The sequence below is a fragment of the Opisthorchis viverrini genome, assembly GCF_000715545.1.
Source record: "Opisthorchis viverrini unplaced genomic scaffold opera_v5_128, whole genome shotgun sequence".
Lineage (NCBI taxonomy): Eukaryota > Metazoa > Platyhelminthes > Trematoda > Opisthorchiida > Opisthorchiidae > Opisthorchis > Opisthorchis viverrini.
Window position 1 is genome coordinate 840,630 of NW_008751782.1, and position 21,292 is coordinate 861,921.

At 45.1% G+C, this 21,292-nt stretch overlaps 2 protein-coding genes across 2 annotated transcripts in view; both read right to left on the reverse strand.

Annotated features, from left to right (window-relative positions):
• T265_06211 (hypothetical protein) overlaps window positions 1-1,576 on the reverse strand; it is a gene marked incomplete at both ends in the record, with an annotated part of 21,006 nt that extends 19,430 nt beyond the window's left edge. Inside the window, one exon of the mRNA XM_009171419.1 lies at window positions 1,420-1,576. Coding sequence (XP_009169683.1) covers window positions 1,420-1,513 — 94 coding nt within the window. The remainder of the gene's footprint in view (window positions 1-1,419) is intronic.
• Window positions 1,577-9,119: 7,543 nt separating this feature from the next.
• Window positions 9,120-21,292, reverse strand: part of T265_13973 (hypothetical protein) — a gene marked incomplete at both ends in the record, with an annotated part of 12,319 nt that continues 146 nt past the window's right edge. The window contains 4 exons of the mRNA XM_009171440.1: window positions 9,120-9,238; window positions 10,280-10,366; window positions 15,579-15,786; window positions 20,481-20,666. Of these exons, the coding sequence (XP_009169704.1) occupies window positions 9,120-9,238; window positions 10,280-10,366; window positions 15,579-15,786; window positions 20,481-20,666 (600 nt within the window). The remainder of the gene's footprint in view (window positions 9,239-10,279; window positions 10,367-15,578; window positions 15,787-20,480; window positions 20,667-21,292) is intronic.

The following is a 21,292-nucleotide window of genomic DNA, read 5'->3' on the forward strand; positions in this document are numbered from 1 at the left end:
TGCGTATGCCAGTCGACCGACTTCCTCGAAGGGCTCTTTTCGCCCAGCCACGTGAAGGGTGGAAGAGAGCCAGAGGCGGTCAAACAATGACTTGGCAGCGAAGTATGAAGGCCATTGCCAGCAAACTCAGCTGCGCTGGTCACTGCCGTCTTCCTGGATGGGGACCCCGATACAGGCCACATCAATGGCTAGAGACATTGTCAGTCGCGCCCTCAATGGCGCTCGTACATCCAAGCTATTGCCTTCAATGCATAGCTCCTTCTCCAACCCCCCTTCACTCGACAGCCCACTGACAGTGCTGGATTTATGCACCAATTTATCAGCTCCCGCCTGCAATGCTCAGCTACCTACCCCTCTCTCACCCCCCCCCCAAATCATCGGTGAACAAAACTGCGGCAGCTACAACCACTGTAGGACGAGTACGCGGTTATTACAGCTGAAAATGATGACGATGATGATGATTTTAGATGTAGAATTCCGCGAAACTTTTTATAACATCAACCGAATATCATATGGCGGGTTGACGAAATATGAGTTCCATTCACACCCAAATTGAGATTTTCCCTATTCAGACTGAGTGAAGCCCGGCTGATTTTGCTTTACGCAACAGGCCAAATTAGACCGAAGTCACAAATGGGACGCTAAAGCGCAATCTCGAACGGTTCGATCAGCTAGACACGAATTTCGGAGGGTGAAGATTCGCATCCAGTGACTATTCCGGACCGCCAACCAGTGACCGGTCAGCCACGTCCCATCATCTCCCCATCTGACTAATACGTTATATTTACTTATTGGCGAAATACACTCATTTGCAAACTAATTTGGTTTTTCGAGAGACTCACCTGGGACCCAGCTGAATCTCTCAGTTTTGATGCTTCCAGGCACTGTGCCAGGGACTGCGCCTACCTGATGAGCCCCAAGAAGGGCGAAACCGGTCGTGGGCTGTCGAGGAGTTTTCAGCAACCTTATGAGTAGTACATTACAATACAAATATATACATGTATGGCGATATTTGAAATCTGCTGGCGACTGAAACATGAGACAGCCTGGTGCAGCACATTGCCTGAGAACATCAAAACCAAGACATTCAGCTGGGTTCCAGGTGAGTCTCTCGAAAGAACCAAATTAGTTTGCAGATGAGTGCAATTCGCCAATTTCGTGCAATTTGGTTTCAAGTAGAACGTAAAGCTGACGGAAACTCGGGGACTGCGCCTACTTGATGAGCCCCAAGAAGGGTGGAACCGGTCGTGGGCTGTCGACGAGTTTTCAGCAACCTTATGAGTTGTGCAGTATAAAAATGTATTTGCTTATGTTCATACATTTGACCTCCTATCCTAGAGCAGGTAGTCTGCATATATCTACATATATGCTGCATATATCCTCACGTTTCTGGGTCAAACGGACAAACTGGCAACATACCTTTCGGGTGTCCTGCAGGTGCTCTGCCATGAACATCCTCCGGAAAATGCATCACACACAAAAGCACCGTAATCCACCAAATGGTCGCGTTCATTCTTTTGGCAAAATTTCGCTCGCTAGCATCAGCAACCCAAGCTTGGACCTCAGAGGGCAACCAAGCTAGAGCGGTTTATAATGGGGAATAATTTCGATGTCTAGACACTAATCTGCCACATAGATTGGTTTGCACGCTGGGACCAACAGTAATTAGGTCAGATATGTTTCGATCGATCGGCAAAATAGGACCACGCTGGTTGGCTCTCACAAGTGATCGATGGGATTTCCTACCTCCGGAACCTGTCACGTTGTCGTGTAGACACGACACTGTCTGCTGGCGGCGTGACTGGGAACGAGATAGACAGTCGTGCGCTACGAACAATTTGTTGGCTAGTCAGAGCGTTCACTGCTTGGCTGGGCAAACAACCGTTTAAATCAATTTCGGTATTCAAATTCCTCCCCCCCCCTGTAGGCTGTCTTCCGCCGTATATCTGGTATTTTTGCCAGCGAAAGAACGCTCTAACATTCCCGCCTTCACTCACATTGTACGCTTACTCAAAAGGATTATTTCATCGAAAAATTGTGCCGTCCATTCAAACTGGGCTTTAGTTTTCCTTGTTATAATGAACGCGCAAGTTCTGTTGATCCCAAATTCTCCAGTCGTGCTTGCAAAAAGGCAAACCCAGTGACATGTCTGTCTCCTGATGGACAAAGGTAAAATCCGAAACTAATGCTTTACTAGTGTTTCTGGACACCTTGATAAATAATTTTGAAAAGCTGGACTAATTAGTTAGAGCTCGAATTTACTGACCGGAAGGTCCGTGGTTCGAACTCCACCTCTGCCTCTCGACATCCCCTGTCTAGGGTTGGGCAACCTGGCAGTCTCCCAGTCCTCGTGCTTCCTTCGTGTGGCATGGCAGCTAGGTACCGAAAGGGTGCTACAGCTGAACGATTTTTTCTCAATAAAATGACACCTATGAGAAACAATCGGTGGAAGAAAACCGAGGGGAACTTAACGAGGTGGTCATTTTTACTACTTTCACGTAAAGTCGCTAAAAGGACAATCCCAACATATTCTTCGCTTACTGTGTTGCTTTAATTCTCACAATGGCTGCGAAATGAAAACAGGCTCGAGTATCTCGGGAACATTACGAAAATAAAAAAAGAGATTGTACAATAAAGAAAACGATTTCGAGGGACTACAGTAAACCCCAACTTTTGACAAAGCACAATTCTTCGGTGAGCTGTTCTCACATTCCACCAAGCAGATGATATGATGGCATCATTGTCTTGCCCTCACAAGACATGCGTAGTCTTCTATGAGTTCACCCACAACATTTGGGCGTGCTAGTCATCAGTCTGCTGGTGGACTCTCGTCAAATTAAAATCCTATCAAACAGTGTCGTAGATCAGTCATTTTTCTTTGCTTCCAATCTCTTTATGTTCTCAACATTTACCTCCTTTGACAAAGTTCACTTTGTTTCTTTCAGCGACATGACTTGAAGATGGATCCTACACCAAATGAAGGCAAAATTATCAGTGTGATACATTTGTACCTCCTGAAAAGCTGGGAGGACTTCTTACTTGTGAATTCGCAGTCCGGACAGGCGGCCCTGACCTTGAGTTCACCCGATGGCTTCACCGACACAAGAACATAGTTTTATAGTGCAGTATGCGTCGACAAGAATGAATCCCATGGTTGCCAAATACACTCATTTTCAAAAAATCCGGTTTCAACGGCAGACTCGGCTGATTCCCAGATGTCTCTTGTTTTTTCCTAAATATTCTTCAACCGACGTAACGCAATACTCATAAGGTTGCTGAATATTTTCCGGCAGCCCACGACCGGTTTCGTTCTTGGGACTCATCAGTAAGCTCAATAGGTTTTGAAACGTCACAAACGGGAGATTCAGCTGGGTTCCAGGTGAGTCTCTCGCAAAACCAAATTTGTTTGCAAGTGAGTGTGTTTCACTAATTCTGCAACTGAGACCGGTGTACTAGAATTGCCTAGCGCTTCAACTGGTACGATACTCGAGATAGAGCAGTAAGGTTGACGGAAACTCGGAGATCGCACCGACCTGATGAGCCCCAAGATGGACAAAACCGGCCATAGGCTATCGAACAGTTTTCGGCAACCTTATGAGTAACGTATTACGTGTGAGGGCAGTTTCGATTTATGTGACCGAAAAACGTACGAGATCTTTTAGGTTCTGTCCAATCTCTCTGTTTGCTTATCAGTGCTGTTGACCGAGTTTGTCTTGTTTGCTTTCAAAAGAACTGTCTGAGTAAGTAGTCTTCTTCTTTGTCTAGCTAAATATCTCGCCAAAACGACTACTTTCCTCGTACGACCTTGAGAGTAAGTGGCATTTGCCCTGCATATTAGAAATCACGTGTCTAGTGCGGTTCGATCTGCTCGGATATCTCGGGCTCAAGTGGCAGACAGGTAACCAAAAGGATTTACTCCACGGACGTAAGTTGACCGAATAGGTGAAATAGTGAACTTCCCAGTGGGAAGTAGTCGCTACACAGATGGTATATTTAAAAAGTCTCCTTTTGGAAGCACTGGCTGTTGGGAGTCGATTGGCATTCACAGTGGGGACAGTTTTAAACCAGAAAATTTCCTCTTCTCAAAAGGAATCCACTGTCGAAATCATTCTAATGGTATTAAAATCTGCGACGTTTGCGACAAAATTCTTTCAAGTCTCCTGTAATACTTTGGTTAGGCATGTTGTTCACAATTTCAGTGCTACCAGATTGTGGATCGACACTCGGTTGATAGGAGTAAGACTTTACTGCAAAATAAAAATTCAAGATAAAGTATTCCTCCCATAAAGAAACACCTTGGGCGTGACAGTCTGTATTCGTGATAAGGTTGGGAGTGGGGAATTTCAAGCTGTACATGGGTAATCAACCTACTTCATCCACTTGATGAGTTGCAGTCAGGACAGAACGCATGGTGGACCAAGTATTCAGGAACGACCACATCTACTCTCCAATTTTCACTGATGAAACTTCGAGCCCACAACTTGGTGGGGATCGTATAAAATTGAGTCAAAACCACAAAACAGTTAGATTCTCAACGAGAGTTGAAGCATGGGCTAACGCAAGTGGCCGCACTGTTCAGTTCTTAACACTGAACCTGGATAGCAAGAGATCAGTCCACCTGGTAACTCTCAATGAGTACCGAACGTATAGTGGATGACTTTGTCAGGACCGATCGCATCGACATAAGTTGTGAGCTTTCGACTGATTCTCCACCTATCACGTCACTATTGTAGAAAAAATGACATACAGCGAAGCAGCTGCGAATCAGTTGCGTCTCCAGCAAGAGTCTACTTCGCTCGCATCGAAGCTCTACACTCTCTGGTTAATTTTGTTATTGCCTGAAACTTCATTAGTACAGACAGTTCAGTGAATTACGTTGAGCGATATCTAACACGGGAATTACCAGCAGCATTTGGAACGTGTCTTGTGTCTTTTGAGTCGGCCAAATTGGGGAGAGTTATGATCATTGTATCGCGCGCGCGGAGCAAAATGGCGCAGAACGGTTGGCCTGGACAGTGTGCATATAACGCGTACCGTCCTCCTCAATTAAAAAAAGCTTATGTCATTCCCCGAAATTGGTTGTTCAGACACACTGTTTTACATTGCCATCCATTTTGGCGATCCTAGCCCATGGCGTACATCCACAGAAGAATCGAACATCTGACAGTCCTTGAGAGATTCAGTTGAGTCTCTCGTGGAAACCAAATGGATTTGCAAATGGGTGCATTCCTCGAAAACAGTCCAATTCGGATTCAAGTAGAACGGACATAAGGTTGACGGAAACTCGGGGACTGCGCCTACCTGATGAGCCCCAAGAAGGGCCGTCGAAGAGTTTTCAGCAAACTTGCGAGTAGTTTCCTTTATGAAAAATCGGACAGTCCCTTTTCATTTCAGGCTCACAGTGGGATCATGTCTCTTCAACATGCGGTCCTAGCTGTTCTGGTAAAGGTGGTTGGAATCCCTCTGTATACTGTCCTGAAATGACTCCCATCGGTTACGAATAAAAAAGTAAGCAGTTTAGGGTAATAAACATTTAATTATCCTCAGAATAATTACACAAATGTCTAAATCACACCAGGTCAATAAACTGAAGAAGAACAAGAACAAGAACAAGAAAGGAGGTTACTCGATCGGCTTCAATGCGTTACGAGTGTTGAAAATGCGCACCATCTGCATGAGGTCATAATTCCACAAGACGACACTTATAGAACCCAGCATAATAGTAATATATAGTATGAAAAACACACGATCAACAACCTTGGCCAATGTATGCCATTCCATGAGAACAAGTTGCTTTTGCATCTCCTTGAATTGACGTGTGTCGAGAAAATCAAGATCCCCTCTTAGTTCCCCCAGCAAACTTAATCCCTGGTTTCTGTCGGAGTTTGTCTCGCCATCCTTCTGCTGTCCTTGGAAGCTGGCTTTTTTAGTTGATCCTCGATATTCCTCCACACCGACTCCCTCTCTGGAGGGGTCCGATAAACTGGGTTTCAAGCTTTCGCTCTGGATTCCATTTCCAATTTTTGCATTTTCTTCAGTAGTTGCTGCTTCCAGACCTATGCCCACTGGGATTCGTGGAGGCAGGGGAATATTCTGACGTAGATGCAGCATTCTACCAACTCTGTCAATTATCATCTGTAACGGAAGGGTTACGAAAAATAGACAGAATAAGAGCACGTGGTGTTTTTAACATAAGTTGCAACTGATAAACCATTAGAAAACATATGAAAAATGGCCTGGTATGTATGAACTCTACTACTGCCATCGATTCGCAAAGTGGGAAACTTTTCATGCCTGTAATTACGGTAATACCTTAGCTTTATTCTCGGTCTGATCCTCCCACACTAGCCTTTCCAGCAAAAGAGCCACCAAGGGTGCACAAAGTGTATTAAGATCCGAGACCCGAGTCAAAAGCGCATGTATAGCGCGTCGTGCCTGAGGCGACAACATTCCGGGAATTCCGATGCCTCCTGGAAGTGCTGCAGGCAGCCAGTACTCGGCCGATACTGGATCATGCTTAGCTGTTGGGGCCACACTTTCGGCCAATCAGACTTCGCCCTGATGCTAGACTTGCAGTCAGCCCAGTCTTCTGGCCAATCACGTGCAGGTTGGTCTTCCTGGCCGAAGTGGCGCCTCGGCGTGTGCGGTAAAGCCGTTTTGGTGTACTGTCTATCCACCGAACACTAGACTGCAAATACGACCTCATGTTGACTACGGGAGCCTACTCTTTGTTCGCAGAAGCGTCACTTCAAAGCACTGACCTTGCAATGGCCTGCCAACCCCCTAGGTTAGACTCTGTGAAGTTGATCCATAAGTGACTCTCCATTAGGTAGAACGATTAAGTTACACTGACGTTAGTGACAAGTTGTATCGCGAATCGCTCTTCGCTTGAGCCTTGTCGATTGAAATTATGTCATTGTAACCTGTGTTCTAAATGAGGTACCGTTCAGAAAAGCCCGGTAGAGCGAAAGCACTGGTGGAATATCATACGGAATGTGTAGGAACAGATCCGTGGCCTGTAGAGTCTCGATCTCAAGTTGCGGAGTATGAGGAGAGATCTTACTACTGCTTTAAGAGCGGAACTAAAGCGTGCACGTGGATTAATGATAGTTCATTCCTGGAGTGAGCAAAAAACTCGCAAAGGTAACCAACATAAAGTACACGGCGATACAGCATCAGCTGGGTAGTCCAGACCTCGAATCAGGCTATTTATTGCATTGTAAATAATCACATAGGGGGTCATAAAATCTCCGTGAGTAATTTTCACGCTGATCTCAACTCCTCGGTGGATTATCAGTGGCACAGAATCTGCTCCGTATAGTGCCGTGACAGTTGCCACGACCTGGTCAGGGGAAGTCATGACAATACATGAATCCTGCTCAAACAGTGCAAGGGGTTTCATCTCACTAGTACGCTAAGCATGTTGTCAGTTTTGCTTCTAATGCTCACTGGTCATATCGCCCCGTAAACAGCGACACAGACAGTTTTGGAAGGCTGAGAAGCCGAAACACTGATCGCCGTTTGCCATAAAATTTTTTAAATGGCGCGACCCAATGGATAAAAGTAACGAAGAAATGAGATGGTGATCACCTGATAGAGCTCACTGTCTACATGCTTCAAAATGCAAAGTGCATATTGTGGTATTCCCTACTGTTTACTGACTTGATCTGCGTTGGAAGCCCCCATCGTAAATAGGTTTACTACCTTCCATGATGCATATTGCACGCCTTACTGCTATCTTCCAGCTTTTTGATTAACCGAAGGGCTATTCTACAGGATCAACTGAAATACGGCTATTGTTTTAGCCAGTTTCTTGTTGCTAATTCACGGCTGTTATCGGTAAACCCCGAAGGTCATTGGCATATTCCGAAATACGGTGCACAACGTGTTGCATATTATGGGTGTAGATTCCTTTCTTCTATTTTTTATATTGTACAACGCGATTCCCCCTTTTTGTTATTTTGGTTGGCGTCTATACCACCCTTCTTGTTTTTGACCTGAACACAAACCGTTCTCCGACCTTGTCATCGGCCGTGTTGTTTAAGTTCACACCTGATTTCGCTAGCTTGTAAACGCGTGACTTTGAATCAGCCTGGACTTTGAGGTCTGTTAGGAATTAGCAGTTCTTAAACCGGTGTATAGGAGCCGGCATAGTCCCACGATTTAAGGTTTGTAAACTTTCATCATTTTATTATTGTACTCATAGTACCGCATCTGTAGATAAACCTCCATTTGAAAGATTTGGCTTTTGGGGTTTTGCGCGTAACTCGACGTGGTCCAACAGATTGCCGGAATCAATCTATAATGGAATTATACAGACGATATATTTGTCAGCTTCAGGGAGTCTTTTGGTGCTGGTTGTAGAGCTAACCTGCAGAAAGTAATTAATTGTATGTTTACTTGGTTTATTAAGAGGGCAGCAGATGGCATTAGGAGTGCTGTTTTCTGATCACGTGACGTGTCACAGCTGTGGGTAGAAATATCCCATAAGAATGGGTCACATGCTCCCTCCTGTCGTGCAAATGCTTTCTTTTTTGAAATGAAATGGGCCTATTAAGCTGGGCCGAATACCCTGGCCGACTTTATCGCGTAGCGATTTACACGCTTACTCCGGAGAAAAACTTGTAGAAGATAAGCACCGATTCAGAATGATCATGAGGTCAGTCAACAATAACTTACGGGAAGAACGCGCACCAGAATTGGAAACAGATCAAAGCAACACATATACACACATCCAGAGGCTTTAACATGGTCCCTTTGGGACACTGAGACGTCCTAATTAGGCTGAGCTATTCGTTTGTGTCCACTGCACTCGAACAATCACCCAACTGCGTGAACTCCATTAGGAAGTCTGTAATCAACTACAGGTGAAAAATCACCCAAATTGAGCTTTCAGAGTAGAACAGACTTTATTACACTTCTGTAAATGTGACCCGGAATCACCAGGAAAAGTCAACAATGACTTACAGACCAGCCGCAAAGTAACATTCAGCTTTATCTAGTTATGCATGAAATTGGCTTGATTTCGACAACAAATCGAATGGCATTGTAATAAGGCTATGAACAAGTGCCACGACTGGGGCTACTTCAGGGGACTGGATGAGTGCACGTTAACTCACTCGACGTGCCCACAATGGTGGAGGGCGACCATCCGTTCCACGGTAGAACAGGTTCACCACCATGGTAGCCAGAAATTGGGACAGTGTGACCAGAACCATATTGAGGCAGAAGAATACGCCTGACGTTAGAAACAAGAAGAAAACCAAGCAGCATGACGTCGATAATTGCCGGGGTGAATATAAACAAAATCGATGTAGTTCACAAGACGCAACAGAGGCTCCATCTTGGTCATCATAAACCCAGAGACCTGAAGAATCGATGTCTGGAGAGTTTTACTTGGCATCTGGGGGGTACAGTCTATTGACTGTTAGCATTATACATCCATGCCATTTAGCTATCGGTACCTACCAATTTAAACCTAGCACTTTAGTTTGCCTGCACTAGCAGTCGTCCGAACGCCAAACAAACTGAGGTGAGCCAAATTTGAACTTTTATGAGATCGTTTATTAATGGCCGTACGTAGTTACATCACAGTAACTGCCCGTCTGCAGTGAGCAACTTCCAAACATATGATAACTCTTGGGGGAAAAGAGTGTAGCAAAACCAGTCACTCATAATAGAGAATGAACAAGATGTCCTCTAGAACGCAACCAAAAATTTCACGGTGGCAGGGACTTATCGCTCAATACGAAATGCTTTGTTGTTATTATCTAAGGCAGCGATATCTTTTGATCGTAAAAAGGTTACCATGTCACATAAAAAATTTGTCAAGCGAGACTGCAAGGCATCAGCTGAGCAAACAGAAGACGTATTTCTCCTTTGAGGACAGTAAAAGGACTCGTGTACGTGGACCTGTTGGGTGGAGATAACTTGACAAGCGCACCATTTTGTCACCGGCTTACAAGGACATGTGTCAAAAAGCAGTGACCTTGAGGCTGATTAAGTATGCACTGGTTTAGGAGGCGTAATACACTTCACAAGAAGTGCATCTGAAAACCAGTCACGAAAGAATCGATGCCAGTTTGACATTGCCTTCAAATTCACTTCAAATTCGCCTATTCGGAACAATAACTGTAGTGTTACTGAAGGTTATATTGCTTCAATTCCACTTCTAGACAGCTAGTTAAATTAGTAGTCTCTGATGTCGCGTTCCCATAAGCACCGCTTCTATCCATTCTGACTGAGTGCTTTCTGGGCACTGTAGGTACAGGAAACTCACCAATCAGAGGGAAGTCTTTCACCGCACTCGACATTGATTTGGCCAACAGTAGAAGTAGCACGAAGAAAGCCACGAAGATATTTATTCCTAGTATGGGAAAGATAAATTGGAATAGACGCAAATGAATTCAATAAACTTCGCGGATTGTAATCTATAAACGAACGAGATTTACTAGAACGAAGTAACACGAGGTCCTGACTATCAGAACTCAGATAGCCCAGTCGTAATATAACACAGCATCAACTCTGGTTGTTAGCCTACTGTGTATAAGCCCAAGTGTGAATTTCGTCAGACTTATCTGCCTTCTATGTGACTTACTGGTTCGTTAATTTACTGGGTGCACCTATATTGATCATCTGTGCTGAAAAACCGAGAGACCGTTTTCCTTCCCGTTGGGAATCATTAATACTGTGCACCTCACTACCTTCTGCCTCGTAATGAGCGTTCACTTAGCCAGGATATAGAGGTACTCGCTCCTCACTTGCCCAGTCCGGTGACCCGTTGATGACCAGCTTCTCGACGTACAACATCTCAGCTAAGAGGCTCCCGCAAATTTTGTGATTTTCTCCCGGTTTGAGCAGATTAGTTAAAGTTTGCAGGTTTGCATCTCTTTCAGCGCATTCTCACCTCTTGAAAAGTGAAAAACCCACCCATAAATGAAACTACTCACAAGGTTGCTGAAAACTCTTCGACAGCCCACGACCGGTTTCGCCATTCTTGGGACTCATCAGATAGGCGCAGTCCTCGAGTTTCCGTCAACCTTATGATCTACTTGAAACTAAATTGCACTATTTTCGAGAAATACACTCATTTGCAAATCAATCTGGTTTTCACGGGAGACTCAATTGGATCACTCGTCTATGATGTCCTCCAGCTGAATGTGCTGCACACAGGCCGCCTCACGATTCAGTTGGCACGGTATTTGAGATATCGCAGTATATTTTCATAAAGGAAACCACTCACAAGGTTTTGTACTCCCTGACAAAAATAGGTAGCCCCAAGAAGGGAGAAACCGGTCGTGGGCTGTCGAATAGTTTTCAGCAACCTTGTGATTAGTTTCCTTTCATTCAGCTGGAGGACATCATAAACGAGAGATTCAATTGAGTATCCCATGCAAACCAATGTGATTTGCAAATGAGTGTATTTCTCGAAACACCCACCCAGTTTTGGGTGATCTCGCGGGTTTGCGCTGTACCCCTTCAGACAGGTACTACAGTGTTTCATTGGCAAACAGAAGAAAAGAGAAATGATTATGTCGAAACCGAGACGGAAAGGAGAAAACCGCATCTATCGTATGGTTGAAAACAACGGGTACTCCGGCAGTTTTTGTCGAAAGCTGGAAGGAGAAGGCTCCCAACAGTAATGGGAGGAGCATATAATTCTTCCATACATCAAGAACATATCTGGATTGGTAGCAAGGCTACAGCCACCGAAAGGAACCTTTTTAGCCCAAAAAACAGGCGTTACATTCAGGAAACTGATACCAAAACCGAAGGACAAGATCGACGATGGCACAAAAACAACATTGTGCATCGAATCAAATGCGAGCGCTACAAAAATATTTTACTGGTCATACTGTAATAAAGCTTTCCACACGGGTGAATGAACACAATGCAACAATCGAAAGGCACAATCCATCATCTATGATTTCCATACGTGAAAATCAGGAGGGACACGTCTCGTTTAATCTAGAAAAACGCGAAGATCTTGGCAGCCTGAGGTACGAGACGCCAAAGGGGACTCCTAGAAGCATGGTACTCCACGGTGTATCATGAACCGATATATCGAAATCGATCCTGTCTAGGCATCACTACGAGCAACGGGCTGCCAACTCAGTGGTGGCACTGAGTCAGTCCTGGCCTTCTGAGTGGCAAACCGATAAGTGGGACCTAACTGAACCGCCTCATACGATATGAATGTAGCCTCAACTGCTTCAGTCTCATCACCCTTGCACAACATACAGTGGTCCACGCCAGCTTCCTTGTGGCCTTGAGTAAACGCAACACCCAGGCTAGTTACGGTTTGACTGCTGTGATTCCTAAGCCCATGAGGTGACGAGAGTTCGATATCTTGTTGAACCATGCCACTACATGCGTAACAATACAGTGCGCGATAATCATAGTACGATGTCCTCAGCAAGCCAATCAGTCAACAGAGACACGCAGTGAGTCCAATGCAAGCATTGAACTTCCAACATAGACGCCGTGTTGGGCGCGCTTCGTGTGCAGCTGGAGTTGAGGGAAGGGAAAAGATCATGCCCAAGTCATGTGCCACTGGTAAGAAGATCCGAGCGAGCACTGAGATGATTTTCGGCTTGGGGATCCTAATGAGCTCGGTGGTTGACAAAATTTAGCCTTCATTATTACCGCGATTTCGAACCTACCGCGCCACAAGGGCGTTTGCGGTAATTGTGTTGAGTTGTTTTTGCCTGAAGTCCAAGATAAGATGAATTCAGTTCATCATTTGTGTGGAAATTCACACATTGCTGATGAGACGGTGGACGGTTGAGCTAGTTCACAATTGGTAACTGTCACAGATGCTGATTTCAAGAACTACATGAGCACTATTGATCCTATTCAACAACTTTGGATGGTCGGGGTTTTCGCGCAAAACCGTTCCAGATGTACAACTATTGTATAGGCTGTTTCCAAGTCCCTCTTATTGGTTTAAGGCTTTCCTTGCTAACCAATAGACCAGGCTAATCGAATGCGTTGTTGCACCCCGCGTTCCCAGCAGCAATGCGGTTAACACACATCTGAAAAAGCCGTGTTCAGAGAGCTATTGGAAACAGAATATTTATGAGGTTTTTGGGCGCCGAATTTGAAGTGTTCCCGCATGGTACATTTTACTGACCTTGTGAGAGGGCGGTTCCCATGCAGACGAACTAACCGAGTGACTGCTAGGGAAACAAAAAATCCTATTCAATGCACGCAGTTATTCAGGCCGGATTCTCCGTGGTTACATATGCCGGGGGTAGAGGCAATTCGAATAAGGTTGGTTAAAGCTAGCTTACTGTGGTAAAAATGAAACCTGGATGCACTACATTCTCTTGTTAGTGTAGACCGACCAAAAAAGGCGAGCCAGATCAGCCGAAGTGATACTCAAAAGAGAGTGACGTGAGTTCGCAGCTTCAAGTGTATCTTTCTGGTAACGAAGGCATGACGAAGGCTTATTAGTTTTCAGAAAAATGCATTTCATTAGCAACATTCTTCACACACTAGTAGGATATTGATACTTACTTCATAAACCATGTTTTTGGCCGAAAAATCACTTGGGTCCCTGCATGTGTTCCAATAAAAAATATCCTCGAGGCAAATGCATGAATCATAGAAGAAGCCTTGACTACTAGATTGAGAGGAATTGCGGATGTACTGTTTACGACACTAAACCTGAACAACAGCAGTGGATGCTGCTGGAAGTCCATCCAGCCAGTGCACGGTCGAAATCGAGGTTTTTTTAAATTGATTTTTCCAGTTGATTCAAAATTTCCCCGCTGCGGCAACCCAGACCAATAGCTGGGGATGAGGAGGTGACAAGAGGCCACTTCCACTTTCACTTCATTGGCTGCAGCCTTAACACCCGGCATATGCGTACCACGTGACCTTAAGGCTGAGCCGGGCGACCCAGAGTGAAATGCGTACCGGGCGAGAGGCGCAGTCGCAGTTCGTGAGCTGGGTCAGACTTAGCAGTGAGTGTGGACAGACAGCCAAACTTGACGCGACCGGTCCCTGCTCGCAAACGGGAAGATCGATAACCTCCGATGGGCTGGGCGCGCGGCCAGGGTGCGGCGGCGGGCAGCCAACCGTGCCTGATTTTTGCAAAGATAATTTCGTGCAAAGGATTTTACGCAGCATTGCCACACGACTATCAGACCAGCGCCACCAATTATGTGATGATCTACGGTGTCAGGTCATCTGTAGACATCATAAAATGATGTGGCAGATGTAACCAAATAGTCAAAATTTGTACTGGGATTGAGCGGTTGGACGAGGTTATCGGGGAGGTTTATGAATTGGAGTTATGGTCTTTCAAAACAAACTCATTGTGGAACCGGTCGGTATAGGGAAGTGGTATTGTAGCAAACAAATTTGGGGTTTTGAAAGTAATCTCTGATCTTAAGGAAACTGCTTAGGGGACAAGGGCTCTGATGTTAAGAAGATAGCCGCACAAATCGAATGCACTGATATGATAGCAAAAACAAACAGAACCACATAAAACTCGGTTGGGAACTTGATCAACTGCTCACCATCTGACAGGGAACAAGCATCGCATTCATCCGATCGCTGCATTCGATATAATGTTCAGCACACTAAGTGGTAAACTCAAAATTACTGAACCCAACATTGTTCTCAAATGGAAACCAGATCTGTCTAACCAGAGGCCGCTTTTCGTTACTTCTGAATCACCGTGATAACCCTTAAAACAAGCCATTGATATGTAATTTTCTGCATCTATTTACTACTGAAGCTGAGATAAAGAAAATGCGTGCAAATTGTACTCTTGTGTTCTCTTTACAAATCCATACACGAGGGAGCTATTACGCACTTCTCAACGCTTGATTCATCTGCTACCCCGTTGAACTTGGCTGCGGTCGACGATGATGCAGCTGATATCAGAATTAAGTTGCACCACACACTGAACATGTGACCACGAGTTGGCTCATTACTATTCATTGCCCTGGTCAGTTACCCACTGCTGTCCCCGCCTTAGTGCCTTGGTACCGGAAATAGACTCGCTGACAAAGAACAAGACTACTTTATTGCAACAAGCGAGTGTAAAGGTTACAACGACTTCGCGCTACTTAAAGAGCACGTTTTCGAGATCATTCCATACTGTCTGATCGGCGTGTAGTGAACACCAGTCAACATGGACCGTGTTTTTATGATATGCATGAACACTTATCATACTCGGTCGTGCTTTTGTGGCGTATCTGAACATTCATCGGCTTCTTCTGAATTGCCTGAGTGATTAACTAGCCTGGATGCTTGCCAGCTTCCCTGTTGAGATTGTGGTGGAGTTTTAGGATCTCAGGAGGTTCCGAGAATCTGACCGTCCTGAGACTCACCTTAGCTGTGATGTTACCACAGGTTGCTCATGCCAGTTGCCAGTGCACGAACCTCAAAGAGTTTCATGGGTGTTCCACTGAAAAGCCGGAAAATAACTTGAGGAATGGGTTCCATGCTTTGGAAGGACAGGATTTTCTGACCCCTTCAACTTCAAAGTCATCAGTTCACACAGTCGTACGTAAACAGTAAAGCATGAGACCATCGTGATCAGAAGGGAAATTTAAACGACTTACCTAACATCATTTTGGCAGGTGAGTCCGGAGGAAGCCAGAAGACAACTAACGTGAGCAGAGACAACAGTAAACACGGGATGATCAGGATAAACATGTGGAAACTGGGATTGCGGTAGAGTCGCACGCGGAATCTCAGCACCGGAAAATACAAGGCTTCTTTTTTGTTGTCGGTAGTGTACTGAACGCGGTATCGTTTAATGGACCGAATCTAGAGACAAAAAGAGAAATTTCCTATAGATGCTGTTGAGTAGATATAGGGGCTCGAGTACCAGTGTGTAAATGTTTTGCCGCCTAGCTGCAATGCTGTGGAAATTCACACAGACGGCTATAACTTATCACAATCCGTTCAAACAAAGTAACAAGTGCATAACCACTGACTTTCGAGCATTGAAAAGACAAAGTCTTTGGGAGGGACACAAAGTCACGTTCTCTTGCTTATCGGGGTGGAGTGGGGTGTGTGATCCGTCAAATGAGCTGCTGCGGATGTCGTCTCTCGTGGTGTATGTGCGCCTGAGTTCCACATTGACCCTCCGCACCTCCGCTTGATGGATCTCGTGTGAATTTGACAACTGGCATGGCGTTGATGTAACCCGGCTACCCAAATGACTTTGGTTCCAAATTTATGTAGACTACCTGCGACCCCAGGCAAGTGATCAACAACGGATTTGTTCGTCAAGTTTCATGTTCTTCGCTTTAAAACAAGGTGGAGAACAGAATCCTTACCACGCAAAAGTTAGGATGACTGATGTGAAGCCACCTCTTTATGAGAGCCACCAGTCTCATTTGGATCCGTACTTTCTGCAGTCTTATTGTAGATGACATCCGTGACACCTTATTCACTCCCACCCCGGTGACACTCCTTGGTACCGTGTGGCGTCAATGATCGATATTCTATTTCAAGCTTATTTGTTCTAACAACCTCCAGAGCCTAGAGTAGTTTATTCGCCCGTTACTGAAAACAGCAGAGGCAGAGAGAGATCATTAGAATCTAACCGTAAAAACACACTTGGCCCATGAGGCGATGGTCCATGAAAGATAGCTTAACTTCGTACATGGGTATACTACAAACGAATTCAGAACAAGTACACTGAAAAAAGCAACCATGAACCCATCAGAGGATAACCGTTCCTCTTAGTTTCATCTTACGGGCATATGAATTTCACAGCTTGAGTCAAATTATTGGCCTCTTTGTAAGATTACTGAATGGTATCTTTGTGTTGAAACACCGATGATGACATCAACTGAACGAAACGAATGAGTTCAGTCATGTTTTGTGGAGACGGGGTATGTTTCGTTTGTCCTTTCACTTTGGCCAATGAAATTTCTAACACTGGGAGAGTGCAACCGATTAAGTGAACTGCAACAACTAATCTGACTTTTGACAAAGAGAACCTGTGTACAAGAGACTCACAAGGCAGCAGGACACAGCGTCATCTGCAAGTGAAGAATATCCGTAGAAAAGCTTACAATCACACAACACTAAGTTTATTTTGTTCAAATGATTATCCCTTTTATCTACGGTTGCACATCTCATACTACGTTCCATTATCCTAATCGTTGAGACATACTATTTGGAAGGTATTCAGTTCACGAAGCAACTTGGTAATGCAGCAGCGATAGAAAGTAATTTAACTGCAGCGGGACTGCAGCTGAGGTAATTCGGTTAGGCGTTGCGCTTATATATAATGAGGCATTTTAGTGTATTGTGAAGATACTTCCTTGTATAGGTAAAGATACTGTTGTTAAGGGGACTTTTGGGAACCAGACATGGACAACCCAACCGTGGGAGCCTTCATCGGCTGTCCCTGCACGGCGCCAGTTTAGACAGGCTTCTACGTGTATAGTCGTTTTCAGTTTTTTCTCACAACATTGGTTTCTGGTATGCCTTGCCATTCAGAACAGAAGTATGGTTTAGTTTGTATTGAATTAGCCAAGTCTTTTGTGATGCTATCATCGATTTTAACTTTTGCCTATGGTACCATAACTATCGCATCGCTATCTATACAAATTTAAATAAGAGTGCGGCACTCGTCCCGTGATAGCTCAGTTGGTAGAGCGGAGGACTGTAGATGGCGCAGTGATCCTTAGGTCGGTGGTTCGAATCCGCCTCACGGGAGCACTTTTGCACAGAAACATGGTGCTAAACCGCGTCCGTTGTTCCAGCGCCCGACGGTTCAAGTGGCTGGTCGATAGCAAACAATTATTGGGAAGCCGAATGGGTTCTTGGGGGTCTTAAGATCAGGAGTCCAACTGTGTGTCTATGTCACTCTTCACAAGAGATGACTGATTCGAATAAAATCCAGACTATACAGCCGTGGACTATCCGTGGACGTGGTAACCCACGGAGTATACACAAGGCCATCCTCCCTGGTCTGTATACGACAGTGATATTGAGATCTGGTAATTAGTCTTTTGTTTATGACATGGTTTATCTACAGCTGCCCCACTCTACTATGTAGGACTATTCCTTTATCTGGTTTGATGCGATTCGCTGACATTCATTGGTGCAACATGTGTAAACAATCTCACTACTCATTAGTAGGCAGATAATCTACTTTTCCAGAAGCATGTGAAATCACTTGGTGGTGCTGCTTAGGTTGTAGCTACCCTTTCGCCACACGTATGACTGTACAGGTCACCGACACTCGCTAGATCACGAGATCTGCCTTTTTTTCTTACACTTACAAATCACGCCACAGAATCGTGACTTACTTGACTACACAGCTCACAGTCAAGCCCTTGATCCCAAGACTCGTCTTCCTTTCCCTAGGTGACTGATCTGACATCGACGGTCTACCGTCCGATGAGGTAGCAACAAGTCATGTGCTGGCACCCACACACACATGCAAACGTTCCTACACATATGACAACAGCACAGCAACACAACTCAACAGAGTTCGCACGTCGCCCAACTTGGAGCAGAGCCGCTCATGGTAGAGCATTAACAAGGTCAGGCGATTAGGCATTAGCATAGCTGGTTTAGCTATGCACAGCAGTGAACGAAGCATATTCAGTAATATTTTAAGTATCCCTCAATGAAAAAGGACTGTACCGCTTGATAAGACTGTCACTGTAAGTTTCGTGTTACGATGTCTACCCAGCTGACTGAGCTTCTTCGGTCCATCCAGGTTCCTACCTTTTTCAGTCTACGGGATGTACATGAACTCCCTGCATTCCCTTACGTGTTCATCCGGTCTAGCATGTGGATATTACAAGGGGGTTCCTAAATTTGGTGTTTGAACCAACAGGTGCTACACTTTGCGGACTACGTTGTGCACTGTCATGGCTGGCAAGGTCTCGATCTCTGAAAACCCTGTGCACACGTTCATCAGATCAAAGCACCACGGCCTGCCGGACGACCCACGCCACAGGATACGCTATTTGATCTGAAACAACTCTTTTCTTTGTGTTCGAGAAACATTATGTACCATATTCCAGTTGCCGCCGTTATCATTATTACTAATACCAACAACACCCTGATGCTATGCTGCCGTACACTCGTACCTTATTGTGAAGAAAAATGAACGTGGATGGGAAGGAATCTAGCGCCAGCCTACTACAGTCATTGTGAAGTGGCAACACCTCCAGACGATTCCGGTTTTACTAGCAATCATAATGACGCAAGCAACAAAAACAAAGTAATCTTCAATTAGAGTTCCCGTCGAATAACAGAAGCCATGTTTTCCAACCATCGCATCGAGGATTCGAGGACACCAATTCTAAATCAGTGGTTGTCAAAGACCTGAAGACATCTCAGCTTCGTTTCTCGCAGAGGCCACATGTCAAGGACATATAATGAAAGAACTTGTACTGTAGCCAGCTATGCTCGTCCGCTGAAATTCAGGGATATGCCAATTAGCCCCCTCCTGGCATCCAAACTAACGTTAATAGGGGGCGGTTGTTAAAAAGAAAGGACTAGTCAGGACGCCAATGGAGGGGATATGAATATGGGCCCAGTTAACCTGCTTCTTTCTGTAGTCTCTGTCCATTGTACACGCCGGAAGGAGGTAGCGTTGTGGGGGTGCTGATGTTACTCTAATGACCAGAATGTGCCTGATTGCGGCCACTATCTCGGAATACAAAGAAGTTTAGAAGTGTTTAGAAGTCACAAATATCGCAATTCAACTTTTTGATCGCCCAGGGTGTCGAAATACAGCAGCTACTGGGACTTTGGTTACAACTCAAATAATCTGTGTTGCACGTGGGACAGTCTTTCAGCATCATGCTGAGTTACCTGTGAGTGAGGCTTTACTGTCTGAAATAGTTTGCCCTAATGGCTACTAACTTGGGCCAATTTTAGCTTAAAGACGATGTGCGTACTTTCCGAAAATCAAAGCCAGGCCACTAACTAAGGGGTGACCAATAGAGACGGCCCACGCTGAATTCTAGTGTGATGGAAACATGAGATAGAGAAGCAGGACACGAGATTTTCGAGCATGAATTGTGGTCTGGAGACCAATCAGGATAACCAACATTAAGAAACATACGCGTATTTATCACTCCTGGCCATTTTCTTGTCAGCGAAAATTGTTCGTTTTACTATTATTCGAAAGATGGGGAACAGTGTGATAGAATGCCAAAGATGGGGTTCGAAAACTGGCTTGATGTGCACTTCAATGTGGGTGCAATTTCTACGCGGTTATGAACCTATGGGGAATAATGCTTTAAAGGCTCTGAAGCGCCAATCACCACAGCCCATTTTCGCAGCAGTTTTCGCGTACTTTCTCTGAAAAGGAGACACGCTGATGAGAAAGAGAGAGTGCTTCTCAGAATAGGGAATTCAGGTTGCTGGACACAATCCAGTTGTGTCGAAGCGACATGATGCATACATGACAAATCCACCAATCAGACTTGCGAATGGGACGTAGTTTTCGTTCTCAATACAGCATCAGCCTGCCTTACCTGCTTAGTCCTCTGTTCGTGTTTCAGATGTCGTTCGTCTTCTCCATCCGTATACCACTCATTGGCTGGGATGTAGTCGGAGAAGTCAACGTATGGCATAGGAGTTTCACTGTCATCCGGGGTCCACCACTCCAACTCAAGTAGAGTCTTGTCGTAGGTAAGTGATCCAAACTCAAGCATACACACCTGCAAAATGGATGCGTAATCGGAAACATAAGAGTGTAATTCATATGGCAATAACTTTGGTTTGTCCACATTCAGTGAACAAGGTCAGTGATCAGTTTCCTCACTAATACCCGGCAGCTCATTCAGCGCGATCGAGTGTGCCTCTATCCTTACTTTTGACACCGTACGCGGGGTAGTCAAGCCTCAGAGGAGTCAGAAGCGACTTTTAAAACGAAAAAGCTCAGAACAGTCAAGTCAGAAAACGGAAAAAACGACTTCTGCCTAGCCACTAGTCTTGTATTCCGGGTGCATAACCTTGGCAAAAGTAGGTAGCTCCAAGAAGAGCGAAATCGGTCGTGGGCTGTCGAAGAGTTTTCAACAACCTTGTGAGTATTTGTAATGTACTACTCATAAGGTTGATGAAAATCCATCGACAGCCCACGACCGGTTTCGCCCTTCTTGGGGCTCGTCAGCTAGGCGCAGTCCATGAGATTCCATCAACCTTATGTTCTACTTGAAACCAAATTGCACGAAATTAGGCAATGTGCTGCATCAGGCCGCCTCATGTTTCAGTCGCTACGATATTTGAAATATCGCCTGAGAACATCATAAACGAGAGATTCAGCTGGGTTCCAGGTGAGTCTCTC